Source organism: Oncorhynchus gorbuscha, unplaced genomic scaffold, assembly GCF_021184085.1.
Source record: "Oncorhynchus gorbuscha isolate QuinsamMale2020 ecotype Even-year unplaced genomic scaffold, OgorEven_v1.0 Un_scaffold_2449, whole genome shotgun sequence".
NCBI classification, from domain to species: Eukaryota; Metazoa; Chordata; class Actinopteri; order Salmoniformes; family Salmonidae; genus Oncorhynchus; species Oncorhynchus gorbuscha.
The window spans coordinates 18925-38047 of record NW_025746958.1 but is presented as its reverse complement, the minus strand read 5'-3'; the positions used below and the strand labels follow the sequence as shown (position 1 = coordinate 38047).

General features: G+C 48.2%; 1 protein-coding gene across 1 annotated transcript; it reads left to right on the top strand.

Moving 5' to 3' along the window:
* The first annotated feature begins 5446 nt into the window (after positions 1-5446).
* LOC124025784 (uncharacterized protein C6orf62 homolog) lies at positions 5447-18857 on the top strand. The gene is made up of 5 exons (XM_046339116.1): positions 5447-5797; positions 6100-6276; positions 8022-8147; positions 11285-11419; positions 18533-18857. The coding sequence occupies exons 1-5, from the start codon at positions 5669-5671 to the stop codon at positions 18656-18658; spliced, it is 693 nt and encodes a 230-aa protein (XP_046195072.1). The 5' UTR covers positions 5447-5668; the 3' UTR covers positions 18659-18857.
* Positions 18858-19123: the final 266 nt, after the last annotated feature.

The window sequence follows — 19123 nt, the reverse complement described above, 5'->3', positions numbered from 1 at the left end:
ACGGCCTGCAACGGAAACATGCGGTCTCTCCTTCACTGCAGCCGAGGTGAGTAAGACATTTAAACGTGTTAACCTCGCAAGGCTGCAGGCCCAGACGGCATCCCCAGCCGCGCCCTCAGAGCATGCGCAGACCAGCTGGCCGGTGTGTTTACGGACATATTCAATCAATCCCTATACCAGTCTGCTGTTCCCACATGCTTCAAGAGGGCCACCATTGTTCCTGTTCCCAAGAAAGCTAAGGTAACTGAGAGCTAAACGACTACCGCCCCGTAGCACTCACTTCCGTCATCATGAAGTGCTTTGAGAGACTAGTCAAGGACCATATCACCTCCACCCTACCTGACACCCTAGACCCACTCCAATTTGCTTACCGCCCAAATAGGACAACAGACGATGCAATCTCAACCACACTGCACACTGCCCTAACCCACCTGGACAAGAGGAATACCTATGTGAGAATGCTGTTCATCGACTACAGCTCGGCATTCAACACCATAGTACCCTCCAAGCTCGTCATCAAGCTCGAGACCCTGGGTCTCCACCCCGCCCTGTGCAACTGGGTACTGGACTTCCTGACGGGCCGCCCCAGGTGGTGAGGGTAGGCAACAACATCTCCTCCCCGCTGATCCTCAACACGGGGGCCCCACAAGGGTGCGTTCTGAGCCCTCTCCTGTACTCCCTGTTCACCCACGACTGCGTGGCCACGCACGCTCCAACTCAATCATCAAGTTTGCGGACGACACAACAGTGGTAGGCTTGATTACCAACAACGACGAGACGGCCTACAGGGAGGAGGTGAGGGCCCTCGGAGTGTGGTGTCAGGAAAATAACCTCACACTCAACGTCAACAAAACTAAGGAGATGATTGTGGACTTCAGGAAACAGCAGAGGGAACACCCCCCTATCCACATCGATGGAACAGTAGTGGAGAGGGTAGCTAGTTTTAAGTTCCTCGGCATACACATCACAGACAAACTGAATTGGTCCACTCACACTGACAGCGTCGTGAAGAAGAGCGCAGCAGCGCCTATTCAACCTCAGGAGGCTGAAGAAATTCGGCTTGTCACCAAAAGCACTCACAAACTTCTACAGATGCACAATCGAGAGCATCCTGTCGGGCTGTATCACCGCCTGGTACGGCAACTGCTCCGCCCTCAACCGTAAGGCTCTCCAGAGGGTAGTGAGGACTGCACAACGCATCACCGGGGCAAACTACCTGCCCTCCAGGACACCTACACCACCCGTTGTTACAGGAAGGCCATAAAGATCATCAAGGACATCAACCACCCGAACCACTGCCTGTTCACCCCGCTATCATCCAGAAGGCGAGGTCAGTACAGGTGCATCAAAGCTGGGACCGAGAGACTGAAAAACAGCTTCTATCTCAAGGCCATCAGACTGTTAAACAGCCACCACTAACACTGAGTGGCTGCTGCCAACACACTGTCATTGACACTGACCCAACTCCAGCCATTTTAATAATGGGAATTGATGGGAAATGATGTAAATATATCACTAGCCACTTTAAACAATGCTACCTTATATAATGTTACTTACCCTACATTATTCATCTCATATGCATATGTATATACTGTACTCTACATCATCGACTGCATCCTTATGTAACACATGTATCACTAGCCACTTTAACTATGCCACTTTGTTTACTTGTCTACACACTCATCTCATATGTATATACTGTACTCGATACCATCTACTGTATGCTGCTCTGTACCATCACTCATTCATATATCCTTATGTACATGTTCCTTATCCCCTTACACTGTGTATAAGACAGTAGTTTTGGAATTGTTAGTTAGATTACTTGTTGGTTATCACTGCATTGTCGGAACTAGAAGCACAAGCATTTCGCTACACTCGCATTAACATCTGCTAACCATGTGTATGTGACAAATAAAATTTGATTTTGATTTTGATTTGATAGCTACATTTCAGGAAGAAGGTTGTGATAGCTACATTTCAGGAAGAAGGTTGTGATAGCTACATTTCAGGAAGAAGGTTGTGATAGCTACATTTCAGGAAGAAGGTTGTGATAGCTACATTTCAGGAAGAAGGTTGTGATAGCTACATTTCAGGAAGAAGGTTGTGCTAGCTACATTTCAGGAAGAAGGTTGTGATAGCTACATTTCAGGAAGAAGGTTCTGCTAGCTACATTTACCACGTTCAGAATGAAGTTCCCTGTAATTGAAGATGATTTCCAGTCAGTTTGCGATTCACCTGTGTTTCCATCGAAGACCTCAGAGAGGCTCTGAATTCAATGAAAAAGGGAACTCGGCTGGTCCTGGCGGCATTTGAAATATAAGGCCGTTTGGGGAGTTACTTGAAGACCCTATTGTTTTATATGTTTCGAGATTGCATTGTAAATTGTAAAAAGGTCTCCACTATGAAACAGGGCCTTATTTCATTGATTCCGAAGCCCGATAAAGACCCTTCTCTCATTGACAATTAGAATATTGATTACAAATTGATTGCTCTGGTTTATGCCAAAAGATTAAAGAAAGACAGATGCCATAATAAATTAGATTCAAACAGGCTTCAGCTTGGAAGGCGGGGCTTATCCAGAATTCAGCTTGGAAGGCGGGGCTTAACCAGAAATCAGCTTGGAAGGCGGGGCTTAACCAGAAATCAGCTTGGAAGGCGGGGCTTATCCAGAACTCAGCTTAGAAGGCGAGGCTTATCCAGAATTCAGCTTGGAAGGTGGGGCTTATCCAGAACTCAGCTTGGAAGGTGGGGCTTATCCAGAACTCAGCTTGGAAGGCGGGGCTTAACCATGACTCAGCTTGAAGGCGGGGCTTATCCAGAACTCAGCTTGGAAGGTGGGGCTTATCCAGAACTCAGCTTGGAAGGCGGGGCTTAACCATGACTCAGCTTGGAAGGCGGGGCTTATCCAGAACTCAGCTTGGAAGGCGGGGCTTATCCAGAACTCAGCTTGGAAGGCGGGGCTTATCCAGAACTCAGCTTGGAAGGAGGGGCTTAACTTGAGAAATGTTGTTTCAAATACATAAGACACATTTTCCATTCACAGAACCAACTTAAACCTGGAACATGCTTATTCTGGACCTTGTCTGGAAAAAAAGCTTGGTTGATGCCTTAAAAATATTCTATACCAAACAAATTTTAAGGAAGTGCACTTTAAGATTCTACATAAGATATACCCATTAAGATCTATGCTGTCCTAAAAGGTGAAAGATTCGACATAACATACCCATTAAGATCTTGGGGAAAACCTTTTTGAACAGGACCCATGTTTTTGACATGAAGGATATAATCTGTTAACTATTGCAATGATAAATGACCATTGAAATGATTGTGAATTTTTTTATTCTTGTTTGCCAAATAAAAATTCCAGAATTCTACACCAAAATTACAAATATTTTGATTTGTTAAGACATTATCCATAGTGAATAACAAAAAGAATATCTTCCTGAATCATTGAGATATTTATCTGAGTGAATACAATTGCACACATTTGTTTTATTTTGGTTGTATGTATTGAGGATTTTCTTGTTTATACCTGTGTTGTGTTAGACATGTTAGATGTAGGGGCGTTTTTAAATTGAATCTTTAGTTAACTAGGCAAGTCAGTTAAGAAGAAATTATTATTTACAATGACGGTCTACTTAAATTGTTGATTGCTGATACTTTCGTATAAATGAATAAAACAAAGATGATATGCTAGTTAAATAAAGGTTAAATAAAAATAACTCCAATATGAGTGTTTTTTCTCAAAGTTTCCGGGATGTCACGTGATCCCACTTATATCAGTACACTCTTAACAACGTAAGCAATTACGAAACATCTATTCGATCAAATAAACCTCACGTAGTAAATAACTCATTCATTTTTATTTTATTTTTATGTATTGTATTTATTGTCGTGAAACCAAATTTCGACACTTTCTCTCATTGTGACCTACATAAAAAAAAATATATATAAAAAAAACTCCTTGTTTTTAGTGGATAGAAACATCGCCTCCAGCAGCTGGAAGCAGAGATTTTTTTTTTAATCGTCCGCGGAGTTGGACCTCTCGCTTCCTGTATAGCCACAGATAGAGAACATCTCTGGTGCGGCTGTGTGACGCCGGTCGGCCATTTTGGGAAGGTTTGTTCAACGACGAGACTACCGACACCAGGGACGGATACATAAAAGGAACTGAACAACAACAAAAATACGTTTAACAAAAAATATATAAAAATACTTTACTTTAAAATACAAAAACAAAACATCGTTCAATATGGGTCCACCAGGAGACAACCCACGTCGTGTGTCCTCTGAAAGAACGGAGGATTTCAGTTGGTTTGTCCATTTATCTTGACATGGCATGTAAAGGTTAGTTAGTGGTTGTGACGACTGAAGGAAAAGCACGAAACAACAAAACACCCCAGCGCAGATAAATAGTTAATAATTCAACTTCAACGGGGGTGAAAAATTAGTTTATTTTTTTCGAAAAACACATTTTGTTTTGTCTGTATAAAAAAAAAAAAAAATTTTTTTTGTAAAAATCTAGTCGGTTCTCTCTACGGGAATTACTAACCAGCATGATGATATTGAAGCAAAATGTCATTTAAAATGCCGAGAGACAACAGTTAGGTCGTCAAACGGACATTAAACACCAAACAGACCAGACAGAAACTCCGCGGAAATGTAAAAACGAAACATGGGACTTTGTCAGCTAACTTAAACCCGCACGACTATACAGGCCTCCCAATTACATCCGAATAATAATAAAAAATGATGTAGCTAGTTTAGTTGACCCACTAACTAGTTAGTGTTGAAAGTGTAGTCTTAACTAGTTAACACGTTTTTTAACTTTTGTCAACTGAAATAGTCACGCTATGAGTATCGACGACGGAAGTAAACAAGGCCGCGGACCAGTTCAATGGCATTAATTAAGAAACACCCCGGGAGATGTTAAAAAATACTCTTTTTTTGTCAACTTCCAATGTTTTAACTTGGTGCCATCGGCTTCTGGCATCCACATTGACTTGTCATGATGCTTTTCTATACATGTCCCTCGGTCATTCAGCAACACGCTCATAACGCGGTCTCTGCCGAGGAATAAACACAAAACGACACGGCGTCAATCATGGACGAAGCTTTGAGTTTGAGAAGAAGAAACGAATAAAATAAAAATTGTCTTGCTTTTTTTTGTTTCGTGTAGTTTAATCTCCTATTTCACGAGCGAGAAGTAGTAGTCGGTATGGGTTTGGGAAATGGCTGTCCTTTCTGTTAGTAGTCGTTGTCAGTAACCTAAAGGAAAAGGTGTACTTCTCATTTTTAATTTGCTCATTTGTTTTCACTAGGCAAATGTGTTAGAATTAAAGTTCATTTGGTCTGTATTCAAATGTCATACTTTTAATCACAGCATGGCTTCTTGAGTAATTACTAAAACAAATGTAGCCAAATATTGATTCAAGAACCCTGCTCCTCCTCCTGAGCATAAACTATTTTAAATAAACAAAATGACATAGCTTGCTATTTCATTTGTTTCCTCCTTAAGTTGGTAGTTATTTCAAAAGAGCTAGTGTAGAATAATTTAGATTTCTCGTTCTGTAAAAGGTAGCTAACGAGCAACCTATAGACAACTCGAAAGTATAGTCAAAAATATTCTGTAATTAGAGAAGACACCTAGCATCAAAATCTAATCATGGGGGACCCAACCTGGAGAAGAAACCAAACTAGAGATCGACTCCGTGCTCAGATTCGAAAGAAAAGGGAATCTTTGGCAGACCAGTTTGACTTCAAGATCTACATAGCCTTTGTGTTCAAGGACAAGGTGAGTATCATGGAGGAAGCAACGAGGTTCTACTTTCTACTTCCCCAGAGTCCCATTTAACTCGTGGAGACCATTTTGTTTCTGCCTTGCAGTTTGAAAGTTGCTAACTAGCGTTGGCACGTATAACTCAGGCAACATCTAGTTAGCATTGGCTCACAAAACTACCTCTTAACATCCTTCACACCCAGAGACATCAACGAATCCCTTACGTGTCTCTTCCATTTCCTCGGCTCCTTCCTATGGCAGAAATCGCCTGCACGGTTATTGTTATTGTCTCTTCCCTGTCCTCTCTGCTCCTTCAGAAGAAGAAGTCTGCGCTGTTCGAGGTAGCTGAAGTGGTACCAGTGATGACCAACAACTATGAAGACCATATCCTGAAAGGTGTGCAGGCTTCCAGCTACTCCCTCCAGAGTTCCATGGAACTTCTGCAGAAAGATGTCGTGCAGTTGCACGCCCCACGCTACCAATCAATGCGCAGGGTAAGTCATGAACCCGGGTTCCTTCCGTTGGGCAAACCTACCAAAACCATGTACGGGCACAGTCGGCCTTTCCTTCATGTTGTTAGGTTCTATTTCTCCGAGTTAAAAACTCTACGGACGTTACGAAAGCTTAACCAAGTTTATTCTTCCCAGAGCATCAATACAACTGCATTAGACAAACATTTTCACACAAGCACTGATATTTAACCTCTCCTTGTAGGCTGAGTCTCCTCCTACCCATCTATACAAGCCCTGATATTTAACCTCTCCTCATAGGCTGAGTCTCCTCCTACCCATCTGTACAAACATTGTATCTTTACTGCTAGGCAGGATACCAAGTGATATGGGCCATAAACTGGTATTTCTCCCTTAAGGTGACCTGACCTCAACCCCCCTCCATCACTAATCCATGGCTCTCTCCCCTCATCAATGCCTGCCACATGTACTCCCCTGTACTCAACACATTCCAAGCTTAGTGCTACACTATATACCTTCCTCCGATAACAATTACCTTCTGGTGTAGACCCTCCACTATATACCCTCCTCCTACAGATACCCATTACCTTCTGGTGTAGACCCTCCACTATATACCCTCCTCCTACAGATACCCATTACCTTCTGGTGTAGACCCTCCACTATATACCTTCCTCCTCTTATAACCATTACCTGCTGGTGTAGACCCTCTAAACCTCAGCACTCCCTCGGTGACATGAATAGGTATATTTTCAATCCAACTATGTCAACAGTGAATGTTCCTCATTTCTACTAGCATGACTCACATGGTAGCGCTTCAGCCAGCCTGCCACATTGTCTGTTGTCCTTGGGTAGACACTGACAGTGACCTGGCTGTCTGTACACTACTGGCTGGTGTTCATTTCCCACCCTGCTCGGGGAAACCGTGCCGTTTATTAGCCTACAGATGAAATAAGTTATGATGAACACCACGTGGTGGTGAAAGTGCATGTTGATGAGCTCGATGCCCGACTGCCGTTTGACAAATAAATAATCTCATGATGTAGACTAGCCTACCCACACGATCTGTTGGCTAGAGCGCACATACCAAGGAGTTTACTATTTAACACTGCGGTTTTTGTGATATCTATCCATATTGTTAAATGTGAACACATGAGCTTCAGCGCTTAATTCAGTACATGGGGGGGGGGGCCATAATTTTGTGCACCCTGTCGTTGTTTTGTGCACCCTGTCATTGTTTTGTGCACCCTGTCATTGTTTTGTGCACCCTGTCATTGTTTTGTGCACCCTGTCATTGTTTTGTGCACCCTGTCATTGTTTTGTGCACCCTGTCGTTGTTTTGTGCACCGTGTCATTGTTTTGTGCACCCTGTCATTGTTTTGTGCACCCTGTCATTGTTTTGTGCACCCTGTCATTGTTTTGTGCACCCTGTCGTTGTTTTGTGCACCCTGTCGTTGTTTTGTGCACCCTGTCGTTGTTTTGTGCACCCTGTCGTTGTTTTGTGCACCCTGTCGTTGTTTTGTGCACCCTGTCGTTGTTTTGTGCACCGTGTCATTGTTTTGTGCACCGTGTCATCGCACACTGATTTTTATCAGCATCAAGTCGGTTTGGTGGAGACACACCACTGGTGGGAAAATGTTGAATATTCACATGGAAATCTGTGGATTGGACGGGAACCCAGCAAGTGACACAGTCCTTTGGACCAGAGCCCTGTGTCAGTAGGTGACGTGCTGTTTGACTGTGTCGTTCCTCGGTTGTTGTTGTTGTTGCAGGATGTCATAGGATGCACCCAGGAGATGGACTTCATCCTGTGGCCGCGTAATGACATAGAGAAGATAGTCTGTCTCTTGTTCTCCAGATGGAAGGGGGCCGAGGACGAACCCTTCAGGCCTGTTCAGGTAAAACGTTTAGCTTCCTTCATCAAATAGCTACACACCTGGGTCCTATTCACTACGCCCCTGAATTCAAATGTAATGTATATATTATTTTATTTGACCTTTATTTAACCAGGCAAGTCAGTTAAGAACATGTTCTCGTTTTCAATGACGGACTAGGAACAGTGGGTTAACTGCCTTGTTCAGGGGCAGAACAACAGATTTTTACCTTGTCGGTTTGGGGATTCGATCTTCGAACCTTTCAGTTATTAGTCCAACGCTCTAACCACTGGGATACCTGCCTCCTCTACACTCTAACCACTAGGCTACCTGCCGCCCCTCCACTCTAACCACTAGACTACCTGCCTCCTCTACACTCTAACCACTAGGCTACCTGCCTCCCCTCCACTCTAACCACTAGACTACCTACCGCCCCTCCACTGTAACCACTAGACTACCTACCGCCCCTCTAACCACTAGACTACCTACCGCCCCTCCACTCTAACCACTAGACTACCTGCCTCCTCTACACTCTAACCACTAGGCTACCCTGCCACTCTAACCACTAGGCTACCTGCCGTCCCTCCACTCTAACCACTAGACTACCTGCCGCCCCTCCACTCTAACCACTAGGCTACCTGCCGCCCCTCCACTCTAACCACTAGGCTACCTGCCTCCTCTACACTCTAACCACTAGGCTACCCTGCCACCTCTACACTCTAACCACTAGGCTACCCTGCCACCTCTACACTCTAACCACTAGGCTACCCTGCCACCTCTACACTCTAACCACTAGGATACCTGCCACCTCTACACTCTAACCACTAGGCTACCCTGCCACCTCTACACTCTAACCACTAGGCTACCCTGCCACCTCTACACTCTAACCACTAGGCTACCTGCCGCCCCTCCACTCTAACCACTAGGCTACCTGCCACCTCTACACTCTAACCACTAGGCTACCCTGCCACCTCTACACTCTAACCACTAGGCTACCCTGCCACCTCTACACTCTAACCACTAGGCTACCCTGCCTCCTCTACACTCTAACCACTAGGCTACCCTGCCACCTCTACACTCTAACCACTAGGCTACCCTGCCACCTCTACACTCTAACCACTAGGCTACCCTGCCACCTCTACACTCTAACCACTAGGCTACCCTGCCTCCTCTACACTCTAACCACTAGACTACCTGCCACCTCTACACTCTAACCACTAGACTACCTGCCTCCTCTACACTCTAACCACTAGACTACCTGCCACCTCTACACTCTAACCACTAGGCTACCTGCCACCTCTACACTCTAACCACTAGGTTACCTGCCACCTCTACACTCTAACCACTAGGCTACCTGCCGCCCCTCCACTCTAACCACTAGGATACCTGCCGCCCCTCCACTCTAACCACTAGGCTACCCTGCCTCCTCTACACTCTAACCACTAGGCTACCCTGCCACCTCTACACTCTAACCACTAGGCTACCCTGCCACCTCTACACTCTAACCACTAGGCTACCTGCCCCCTCTACACTCTAACCACTAGGCTACCTGCCTCCTCTACACTCTAACCACTAGGCTACCCTGCCTCCTCTACACTCTAACCACTAGGCTACCCTGCCACCTCTACACTCTAACCACTAGGCTACCCTGCCACCTCTACACTCTAACCACTAGGCTACCTGCCTCCTCTACACTCTAACCACTAGGCTACCCTGCCACCTCTACACTCTAACCACTAGGCTACCTGCCACCTCTACACTCTAACCACTAGGCTACCCTGCCACCTCTACACTCTAACCACTAGGCTACCCTGCCACCTCTACACTCTAACCACTAGGCTACCTGCCTCCTCTACACTCTAACCACTAGGCTACCCTGCCACCTCTACACTCTAACCACTAGGCTACCTGCCTCCTCTACACTCTAACCACTAGGCTACCTGCCACCTCTACACTCTAACCACTAGGCTACCCTGCCACCTCTACACTCTAACCACTAGGCTACCCTGCCACCTCTACACTCTAACCACTAGGCTACCTGCCTCCTCTATACTCTAACCACTAGGCTACCTGCCACCTCTACACTCTAACCACTAGGCTACCCTGCCACCTCTACACTCTAACCACTAGGCTACCCTGCCACCTCTACACTCTAACCACTAGGCTACCTGCCTCCTCTACACTCTAACCACTAGGCTACCTGCCACATCTACACTCTAACCACTAGGCTACCTGCCTCCTCTACACTCTAACCACTAGGCTACCCTGCCACCTCTACACTCTAACCACTAGGCTACCTGCCTCCTCTACACTCTAACCACTAGGCTACCTGCCACATCTACACTCTAACCACTAGGCTACCTGCCACCTCTACACTCTAACCACTAGGCTACCCTGCCACCTCTACACTCTAACCACTAGGCTACCTGCCTCCTCTACACTCTAACCACTAGGCTACCCTGCCACCTCTACACTCTAACCACTAGGCTACCTGCCTCCTCTACACTCTAACCACTAGGCTACCTGCCACATCTACACTCTAACCACTAGGCTACCCTGCCACCTCTACACTCTAACCACTAGGCTACCCTGCCACCTCTACACTCTAACCACTAGGCTACCTGCCTCCTCTACACTCTAACCACTAGGCTACCTGCCACATCTACACTCTAACCACTAGGCTACCTGCCTCCTCTACACTCTAACCACTAGGCTACCCTGCCACCTCTACACTCTAACCACTAGGCTACCTGCCTCCTCTACACTCTAACCACTAGGCTACCCTGCCACCTCTACACTCTAACCACTAGGCTACCCTGCCACCTCTACCCTCTAACCACTAGGATACCTGCCTCCTCTACACTCTAACCACTAGGCTACCTGCCTCCTCTACACTCTAACCACTAGGCTACCCTGCCACCTCTACACTCTAACCACTAGGCTACCTGCCTCCTCTACACTCTAACCACTAGGCTACCTGCCTCCTCTACACTCTAACCACTAGGCTACCTGCCACATCTACACTCTAACCACTAGGCTACCTGCCACCCCTCCACTCTAACCACAAGTAGTATTCTATACTGTTACGTTGAGGGCCAGTCATGGTGAACGTCCATTTTATTAAGTATCCAATATGTATTTTGTGTTTTGTTTATCCACAGGCCAAGTTTGAGTTTCATCATGGAGACTACGAGAAGCAGTTGTTGCATGCTGTCGGCCGGAGGGACAAGGCTGGAATGGTTATGAACAACCCAACTCAGTCGGTCTTCCTCTTTATGGACCGACAGCACTTACAGGTCAGTCTGTTCACACCGCTGAGCTTACCGCCCGGGGGGCTCTATAGACCACCCGGGGGGCTCTATAGACCACCCGGGGGGCTCTATAGACCACCCGGGGCTCTATAGACCACCCGGGGGGCTCTATAGACCACCCGGGGGGCTCTATAGACCACCCGGGGGCTCTATAGACCACCCGGGGCTCTATAGACCACCCGGGGGCTCTATAGACCACCCGGGGCTCTATAGACCACCCGGGGGCTCTATAGACCACCCGGGGGCTCTATAGACCACCCGGGGGCTCTATAGACCACCCGGGGCTCTATAGACCACCCGGGGCTCTATAGACCACCCGGGGGCTCTATAGACCACCCGGGGGCTCTATAGACCACCCGGGGGGCTCTATAGACCACCCGGGGGGCTCTATAGACCACCCGGGGGGCTCTATAGACCACCCGGGGGGCTCTGGTCAGACGTGGTGACCTATGTAGGGTGGGGTGGGGGGGTTAACATCTCTCTTGCTTTAGCTCCAGACAGCTGTTGATCCATCTGGGCCTGCGTTCCAGGTGGGACACTACTTTAGAACAGGGTCCATTGCACTCTGGTCAAAGTTAGTGCACTATGTAGGGAATAGGGTGCCATCTGGGAGGCAGACTTAAAGTAGCGGAGAGACACCTCGTTTTAACACAAGTACGCATGTCTGTGCAGGAACACAATGACACTCAGCCTAGTACAGGAACACAATGACACCCAGCCTAGTGCAGGAACACAATGACACTCTGCCTAGTGCAGGAACACAATGACACCCAGCCTAGTGCAGGAACACAATGACACAATGACACTCTGCCTAGTGCAGGAACACAATGACACCCAGCCTAGTGCAGGAACACAATGACACTCTGCCTAGTGCAGGAACACAATGACACCCAGCCTAGTGCAGGAACACAATGACACAATGACACCCAGCCTAGTGCAGGAACACAATGACACAATGACACCCAGCCTAGTGCAGGAACACGTTGACACCCAGCCTAGTGCAGGAACACGTTGACACAATGACACCCAGCCTAGTGCAGGAACACAATGACACCCAGCCTAGTGCAGGAACACAATGACACAATGACACCCAGCCTAGTGCAGGAACACAATGACACCCAGCCTAGTGCAGGAACACAATGACACAATGACACCCAGCCTAGTGCAGGAACACAATGACACAATGACACCCAGCCTAGTGCAGGAACACGTTGACACCCAGCCTAGTGCAGGAACACGTTGACACCCAGCCTAGTGCAGGAACACGTTGACACCCAGCCTAGTGCAGGAACACGTTGACACCCAGCCTAGTGCAGGAACACGTTGACACCCAGCCTAGTGCAGGAACACAATGACACCCAGCCTAGTGCAGGAACACAATGACACCCAGCCTAGTGCAGGAACACAATGACACCCAGCCTAGTGCAGGAACACAATGACACCCAGCCTAGTGCAGGAACACAATGACACCCAGCCTAGTGCAGGAACACAATGACACCCAGCCTAGTGCAGGAACACAATGACACAATGACACTCTGCCTAGTGCAGGAACACAATGACACCCAGCCTAGTGCAGGAACACAATGACACTCTGCCTAGTGCAGGAACACAATGACACCCAGCCTAGTGCAGGAACACAATGACACAATGACACCCAGCCTAGTGCAGGAACACAATGACACAATGACACCCAGCCTAGTGCAGGAACACGTTGACACCCAGCCTAGTGCAGGAACACGTTGACACAATGACACCCAGCCTAGTGCAGGAACACAATGACACCCAGCCTAGTGCAGGAACACAATGACACAATGACACCCAGCCTAGTGCAGGAACACAATGACACCCAGCCTAGTGCAGGAACACAATGACACAATGACACCCAGCCTAGTGCAGGAACACAATGACACAATGACACCCAGCCTAGTGCAGGAACACGTTGACACCCAGCCTAGTGCAGGAACACGTTGACACCCAGCCTAGTGCAGGAACACGTTGACACCCAGCCTAGTGCAGGAACACGTTGACACCCAGCCTAGTGCAGGAACACAATGACACCCAGCCTAGTGCAGGAACACAATGACACCCAGCCTAGTGCAGGAACACAATGACACCCAGCCTAGTGCAGGAACACAATGACACCCAGCCTAGTGCAGGAACACAATGACACCCAGCCTAGTGCAGGAACACAATGACACCCAGCCTAGTGCAGGAACACAATGACACCCAGCCTAGTGCAGGAACACAATGACACTCTGCCTAGTGCAGGAACACAATGACACGTTGCCACCCAGCCTAGTGCAGGAACACAATGACACTCAGCCTAGTGCAGGAACACAATGACACCCAGCCTAGTGCAGGAACACAATGACACCCAGCCTAGTGCAGGAACACAATGACACCCAGCCTAGTGCAGGAACACAATGACACCCAGCCTAGTGCAGGAACACAATGACACCCAGCCTAGTGCAGGAACACAATGACACCCAGCCTAGTGCAGGAACACAATGACACAATGACACTCTGCCTAGTGCAGGAACACAATGACACCCAGCCTAGTGCAGGAACACAATGACACCCAGCCTAGTGCAGGAACACAATGACACCCAGCCTAGTGCAGGAACACAATGACATGTTGCCACTCAGCCTAGTGCAGGAACACAATGACACCCGGCCTAGTGCAGGAACACAATGACACCCGGCCTAGTGCAGGAACACAATGACACCCGGCCTAGTGCAGGAACACAATGACACCCGGCCTAGTGCAGGAGCACAATGACACCCGGCCTAGTGCAGGAGCACAATGACACCCAGCCTAGTGCAGGAGCACAATGACACTCAGCCTAGTGCAGGAACACAATGACACTCGGCCTAGTGCAGGAACACAATGACACCCGGCCTAGTGCAGGAACACAATGACACGTTGCCACCCGGCCTAGTGCAGGAACACAATGACACTCGGCCTAGTGCAGGAACACAATGACACCCGGCCTAGTGCAGGAACACAATGACACGTTGCCACCCGGCCTAGTGCAGGAACACAATGACACGTTGCCACCCGGCCTAGTGCAGGAACACAATGACACGTTGCCACCCGGCCTAGTGCAGGAACACAATGACACGTTGCCACCCGGCCTAGTGCAGGAACACAATGACACGTTGCCACCCGGCCTAGTGCAGGAACACAATGACACCCGGCCTAGTGCAGGAACACAATGACACTCGGCCTAGTGCAGGAACACAATGACACTCGGCCTAGTGCAGGAACACAATGACACTCGGCCTAGTGCAGGAACACAATGACACTCTGCCTAGTGCAGGAACACAATGACACTCTGCCTAGTGCAGGAACACAATGACACCCGGCCTAGTGCAGGAACACAATGACACGTTGCCACCCGGCCTAGTGCAGGAACACAATGACACTCGGCCTAGTGCAGGAACACAATGACACCCGGCCTAGTGCAGGAACACAATGACACGTTGCCACCCGGCCTAGTGCAGGAACACAATGGTTTTGGGGAAGCTAAGAGCCTATTGAAATGATTTGAATTAGGCAATCATTCAGACAATGTTGCCAAACCAAACCTTGCACCAGGCCTGTTGATTGTGCCTAACATTCCTTCTCCCCTCAATGCTAACCTGTCACCACTGCACCAGTCACAATGGTTTTGGGAAAGACCTCTAATTGGAGCTCTCACGCAGGTGTTAGAGGAGCTCTCACGCAGGTGTTAGAGGAGCTCTCACGCAGGTGTTAGAGGAGCTCTCACGCAGGTGTTAGAGGAGCTCTCACGCAGGTGTTAGAGGAGCTCTCACGCAGGTGTTAGAGGAGCTCTCACGCAGGTGTTAGAGGATCACTCACGCAGGTGTTAGAGGATCACTCACGCAGGTGTTAGAGGATCACTCACGCAGGTGTTAGAGGATCACTCACGCAGGTGTTAGAGGATCACTCACGCAGGTGTTAGAGGATCACTCACGCAGGTGTTAGAGGATCACTCACGCAGGTGTTAGAGGATCACTCACGCAGGTGTTAGAGGATCACTCACGCAGGTGTTAGAGGATCACTCACGCAGGTGTTAGAGGATCACTCACGCAGGTGTTAGAGGATCACTCACGCAGGTGTTAGAGGATCACTCACGCAGGTGTTAGAGGATCACTCACGCAGGTGTTAGAGGATCACTCACGCAGGTGTTAGAGGATCACTCACGCAGGTGTTAGAGGATCACTCACGCAGGTGTTAGAGGATCACTCACGCAGGTGTTAGAGGATCACTCACGCAGGTGTTAGAGGATCACTCACGCAGGTGTTAGAGGATCACTCACGCAGGTGTTAGAGGATCACTCACGCAGGTGTTAGAGGATCACTCACGCAGGTGTTAGAGGATCACTCACGCAGGTGTTAGAGGATCACTCACGCAGGTGTTAGAGGATCACTCACGCAGGTGTTAGGTGTTAGGATCACTCACGCAGGTGTTAGAGGATCACTCACGCAGGTGTTAGAGGATCACTCACGCAGGTGTTAGAGGATCACTCACGCAGGTGTTAGAGGATCACTCACGCAGGTGTTAGAGGATCACTCACGCAGGTGTTAGTCACTCACGCAGGTGTTAGAGGATCACTCACGCAGGTGTTAGAGGATCACTCACGCAGGTGTTAGAGGATCACTCACACTCACGCAGGTGTTAGAGGATCACTCACGCAGGTGTTAGAGGATCACTCACGCAGGTGTTAGAGGATCACTCACGCAGGTGTTAGAGGATCACTCACGCAGGTGTTAGAGGATCACTCACGCAGGTGTTAGAGGATCACTCACGCAGGTGTTAGAGGATCACTCACGCAGGTGTTAGAGGATCACTCACGCAGGTGTTAGAGGATCACTCACGCAGGTGTTAGAGGATCACTCACGCAGGTGTTAGAGGATCACTCACGCAGGTGTTAGAGGATCACTCACGCAGGTGTTAGAGGATCACTCACGCAGGTGTTAGAGGATCACTCACGCAGGTGTTAGAGGATCACTCACGCAGGTGTTAGAGGATCACTCACGCAGGTGTTAGAGGATCACTCACGCAGGTGTTAGAGGATCACTCACGCAGGTGTTAGAGGATCACTCACGCAGGTGTTAGAGGATCACTCACGCAGGTGTTAGAGGATCACTCACGCAGGTGTTAGAGGATCACTCACGCAGGGTGTTAGAGGATCACTCACGCAGGTGTTAGAGGATCACTCACGCAGGTGTTAGAGGATCACTCACGCAGGTGTTAGAGGATCACTCACGCAGGTGTTAGAGGATCACTCACGCAGGTCACTCACGTGTTAGAGGATCACTCACGCAGGTGTTAGAGGATCACTCACGCAGGTGTTAGAGGATCACTCACGCAGGTGTTAGAGGATCACTCACGCAGGTGTTAGAGGATCACTCACGCAGGTGTTAGAGGATCACTCACGCAGGTGTTAGAGGATCACTCACGCAGGTGTTAGAGGATCACTCACGCAGGTGTTAGAGGATCACTCACGCAGGTGTTAGAGGATCACTCACGCAGGTGTTAGAGGATCACTCACGCAGGTGTTAGAGGATCACTCACGCAGGTGTTAGAGGATCACTCACGCAGGTGTTAGAGGATCACTCACGCAGGTGTTAGAGGATCACTCACGCAGGTGTTAGAGGATCACTCACGCAGGTGTTAGAGGATCACTCACGCAGGTGTTAGAGGATCACTCACGCAGGTGTTAGAGGATCACTCACGCAGGTGTTAGAGGATCACTCACGCAGGTGTTAGAGGATCACTCACGCAGGTGTTAGAGGATCACTCACGCAGGTGTTAGAGGATCACTCACGCAGGTGTTAGAGGATCACTCACGCAGGTGTTAGAGGATCACTCACGCAGGTGTTAGAGGATCACTCACGCAGGTGTTAGAGGATCACTCACGCAGGTGTTAGAGGATCACTCACGCAGGTGTTAGAGCAGACATGGGCAAACTACGGCCCGCGGGCCACATACGGCCCGTTAGGCTTTTTAACCCGGCCCGCCGAACTTGTCCAAATTATAGTAAAAACCTCATTTTTTCCACTTTCCCTGCAATGCCCACGTTTCCCCAATAGATGGCGCACTCAAAACACATTGACCGTTGTTGGAGTGGCGCGTATTTCTCTTTATTTCACTTTAATTTTCACTTCGTTTCACATTTACGCACAGCAGCGGTACAGTAGCTTAATTAACACGCCGCACATCGCTCTTAATTTAAATTTAAATTTTCAGCTGCAGGTAGGATATTTAATACAGCCTATGTCTGTGTGCTTGGCAACGATACACGTGTACTGTTTGCGCGTGAAGGCGAGGGCGTCCGTGGCGAGTTTGTAGAGCGCGCGGTCAGGACAATCCATCCATGATTTTGCGGAGTTTAACACAAGTAGATATTATTGAGCTTGAGTATTTCGTAGTGTAATAATATGTTTTGAATGTTGAAAGTGATTCCATTTTTCAATAAATGTTGATTTCTTTAACTTTGCACCTTCGATTGAAACTTATTAAAAACAGACGCAATCTTGATAAATAACAGTGCGTATGTTATTTTAATCTATTTACATTTCCTCCTCCCAGTATCTGCGAAATAGTATGTAAATGCCATATCTTGCATATTCCTTGAGACAAATTTATTAACTGATAAGGGCTATTTTTACATTTGAAAGACAGTTAATAAATTGGGTTGTAGTGTTCTTACTGTGCTATGAGGTTTGCACACACTACATTTAATGCTTTAGTATATCCGGCCCAAACACTCCCTCCAAATGCTCCTGGCCCGGCCCCTCTGTCAAATTTTAGAACCCATTGTGGCCCGCGAGTCAAAAAGTTTGCCCACCTCTGTGTTAGAGGATCATTCAGACAAAGGTCCTCTGTCATGGGACAATGTCTAACCCAAAGAAATAGAATATATTAGTGAAATGACTATTATTAATAGATTCTATGGTCTCCCCCGTTGTCCCCCTCTTCTCCCCGTTGTCCCCCCTCTTCTCCCCCCGTTGTCCCCCCTCTTCTCCCCCCTCTTCTCCCCTGTTGTCAACCATGTTTTCTCTTGTCATCCCTTCTTTCTCCCCTGTCAGACTCCTAAAACCAAGGCCACAGTTTTTAAGTTGTGCAGCCTTTGCCTGTACCTGCCCCAGGACCAGCTAACGTGCTGGGGCGTTGGAGACATCGAAGACCATCTCCTCCCGTACATGCCCGACTAGGCCCAGCCGGCCTCCATGGCTTCCACCCACAACACAAGGAAGACTTAACCCCTAAGCCACTGAAGCAAGTTGATCTCATCCACCACACATCCTTCCTTCCATTGAATAGAACTGCTGCTTGGGTCTCTTGTTTGTTAGTTTCCATCGTCCTGAAGCTAATTTAAAAAATAAATAAAAATCTGTATTTGTTTTTCCTTACCTACCAAGCTTCCTCCTCCTAGCAGTTTTGGATTGGTTCTACCTTTTATCCGCCCTCCCTCCCTCCACCATCCATCTTGTTTTTTGTTTATTTTGAACCTGCACGAACATTGATTTTGAGCGGTTGGTTATCCCCCATGGAGCTGCACTGTCAACGACAGAGAGCTGAAGGAACTCCTTATGTTGCTACCAAGCAGGAACTAAAGCCACACAGGTTGTTTTATGTTCACAGGGGTCCTCTGTCTCTGCTGGACACAATGTAAACCA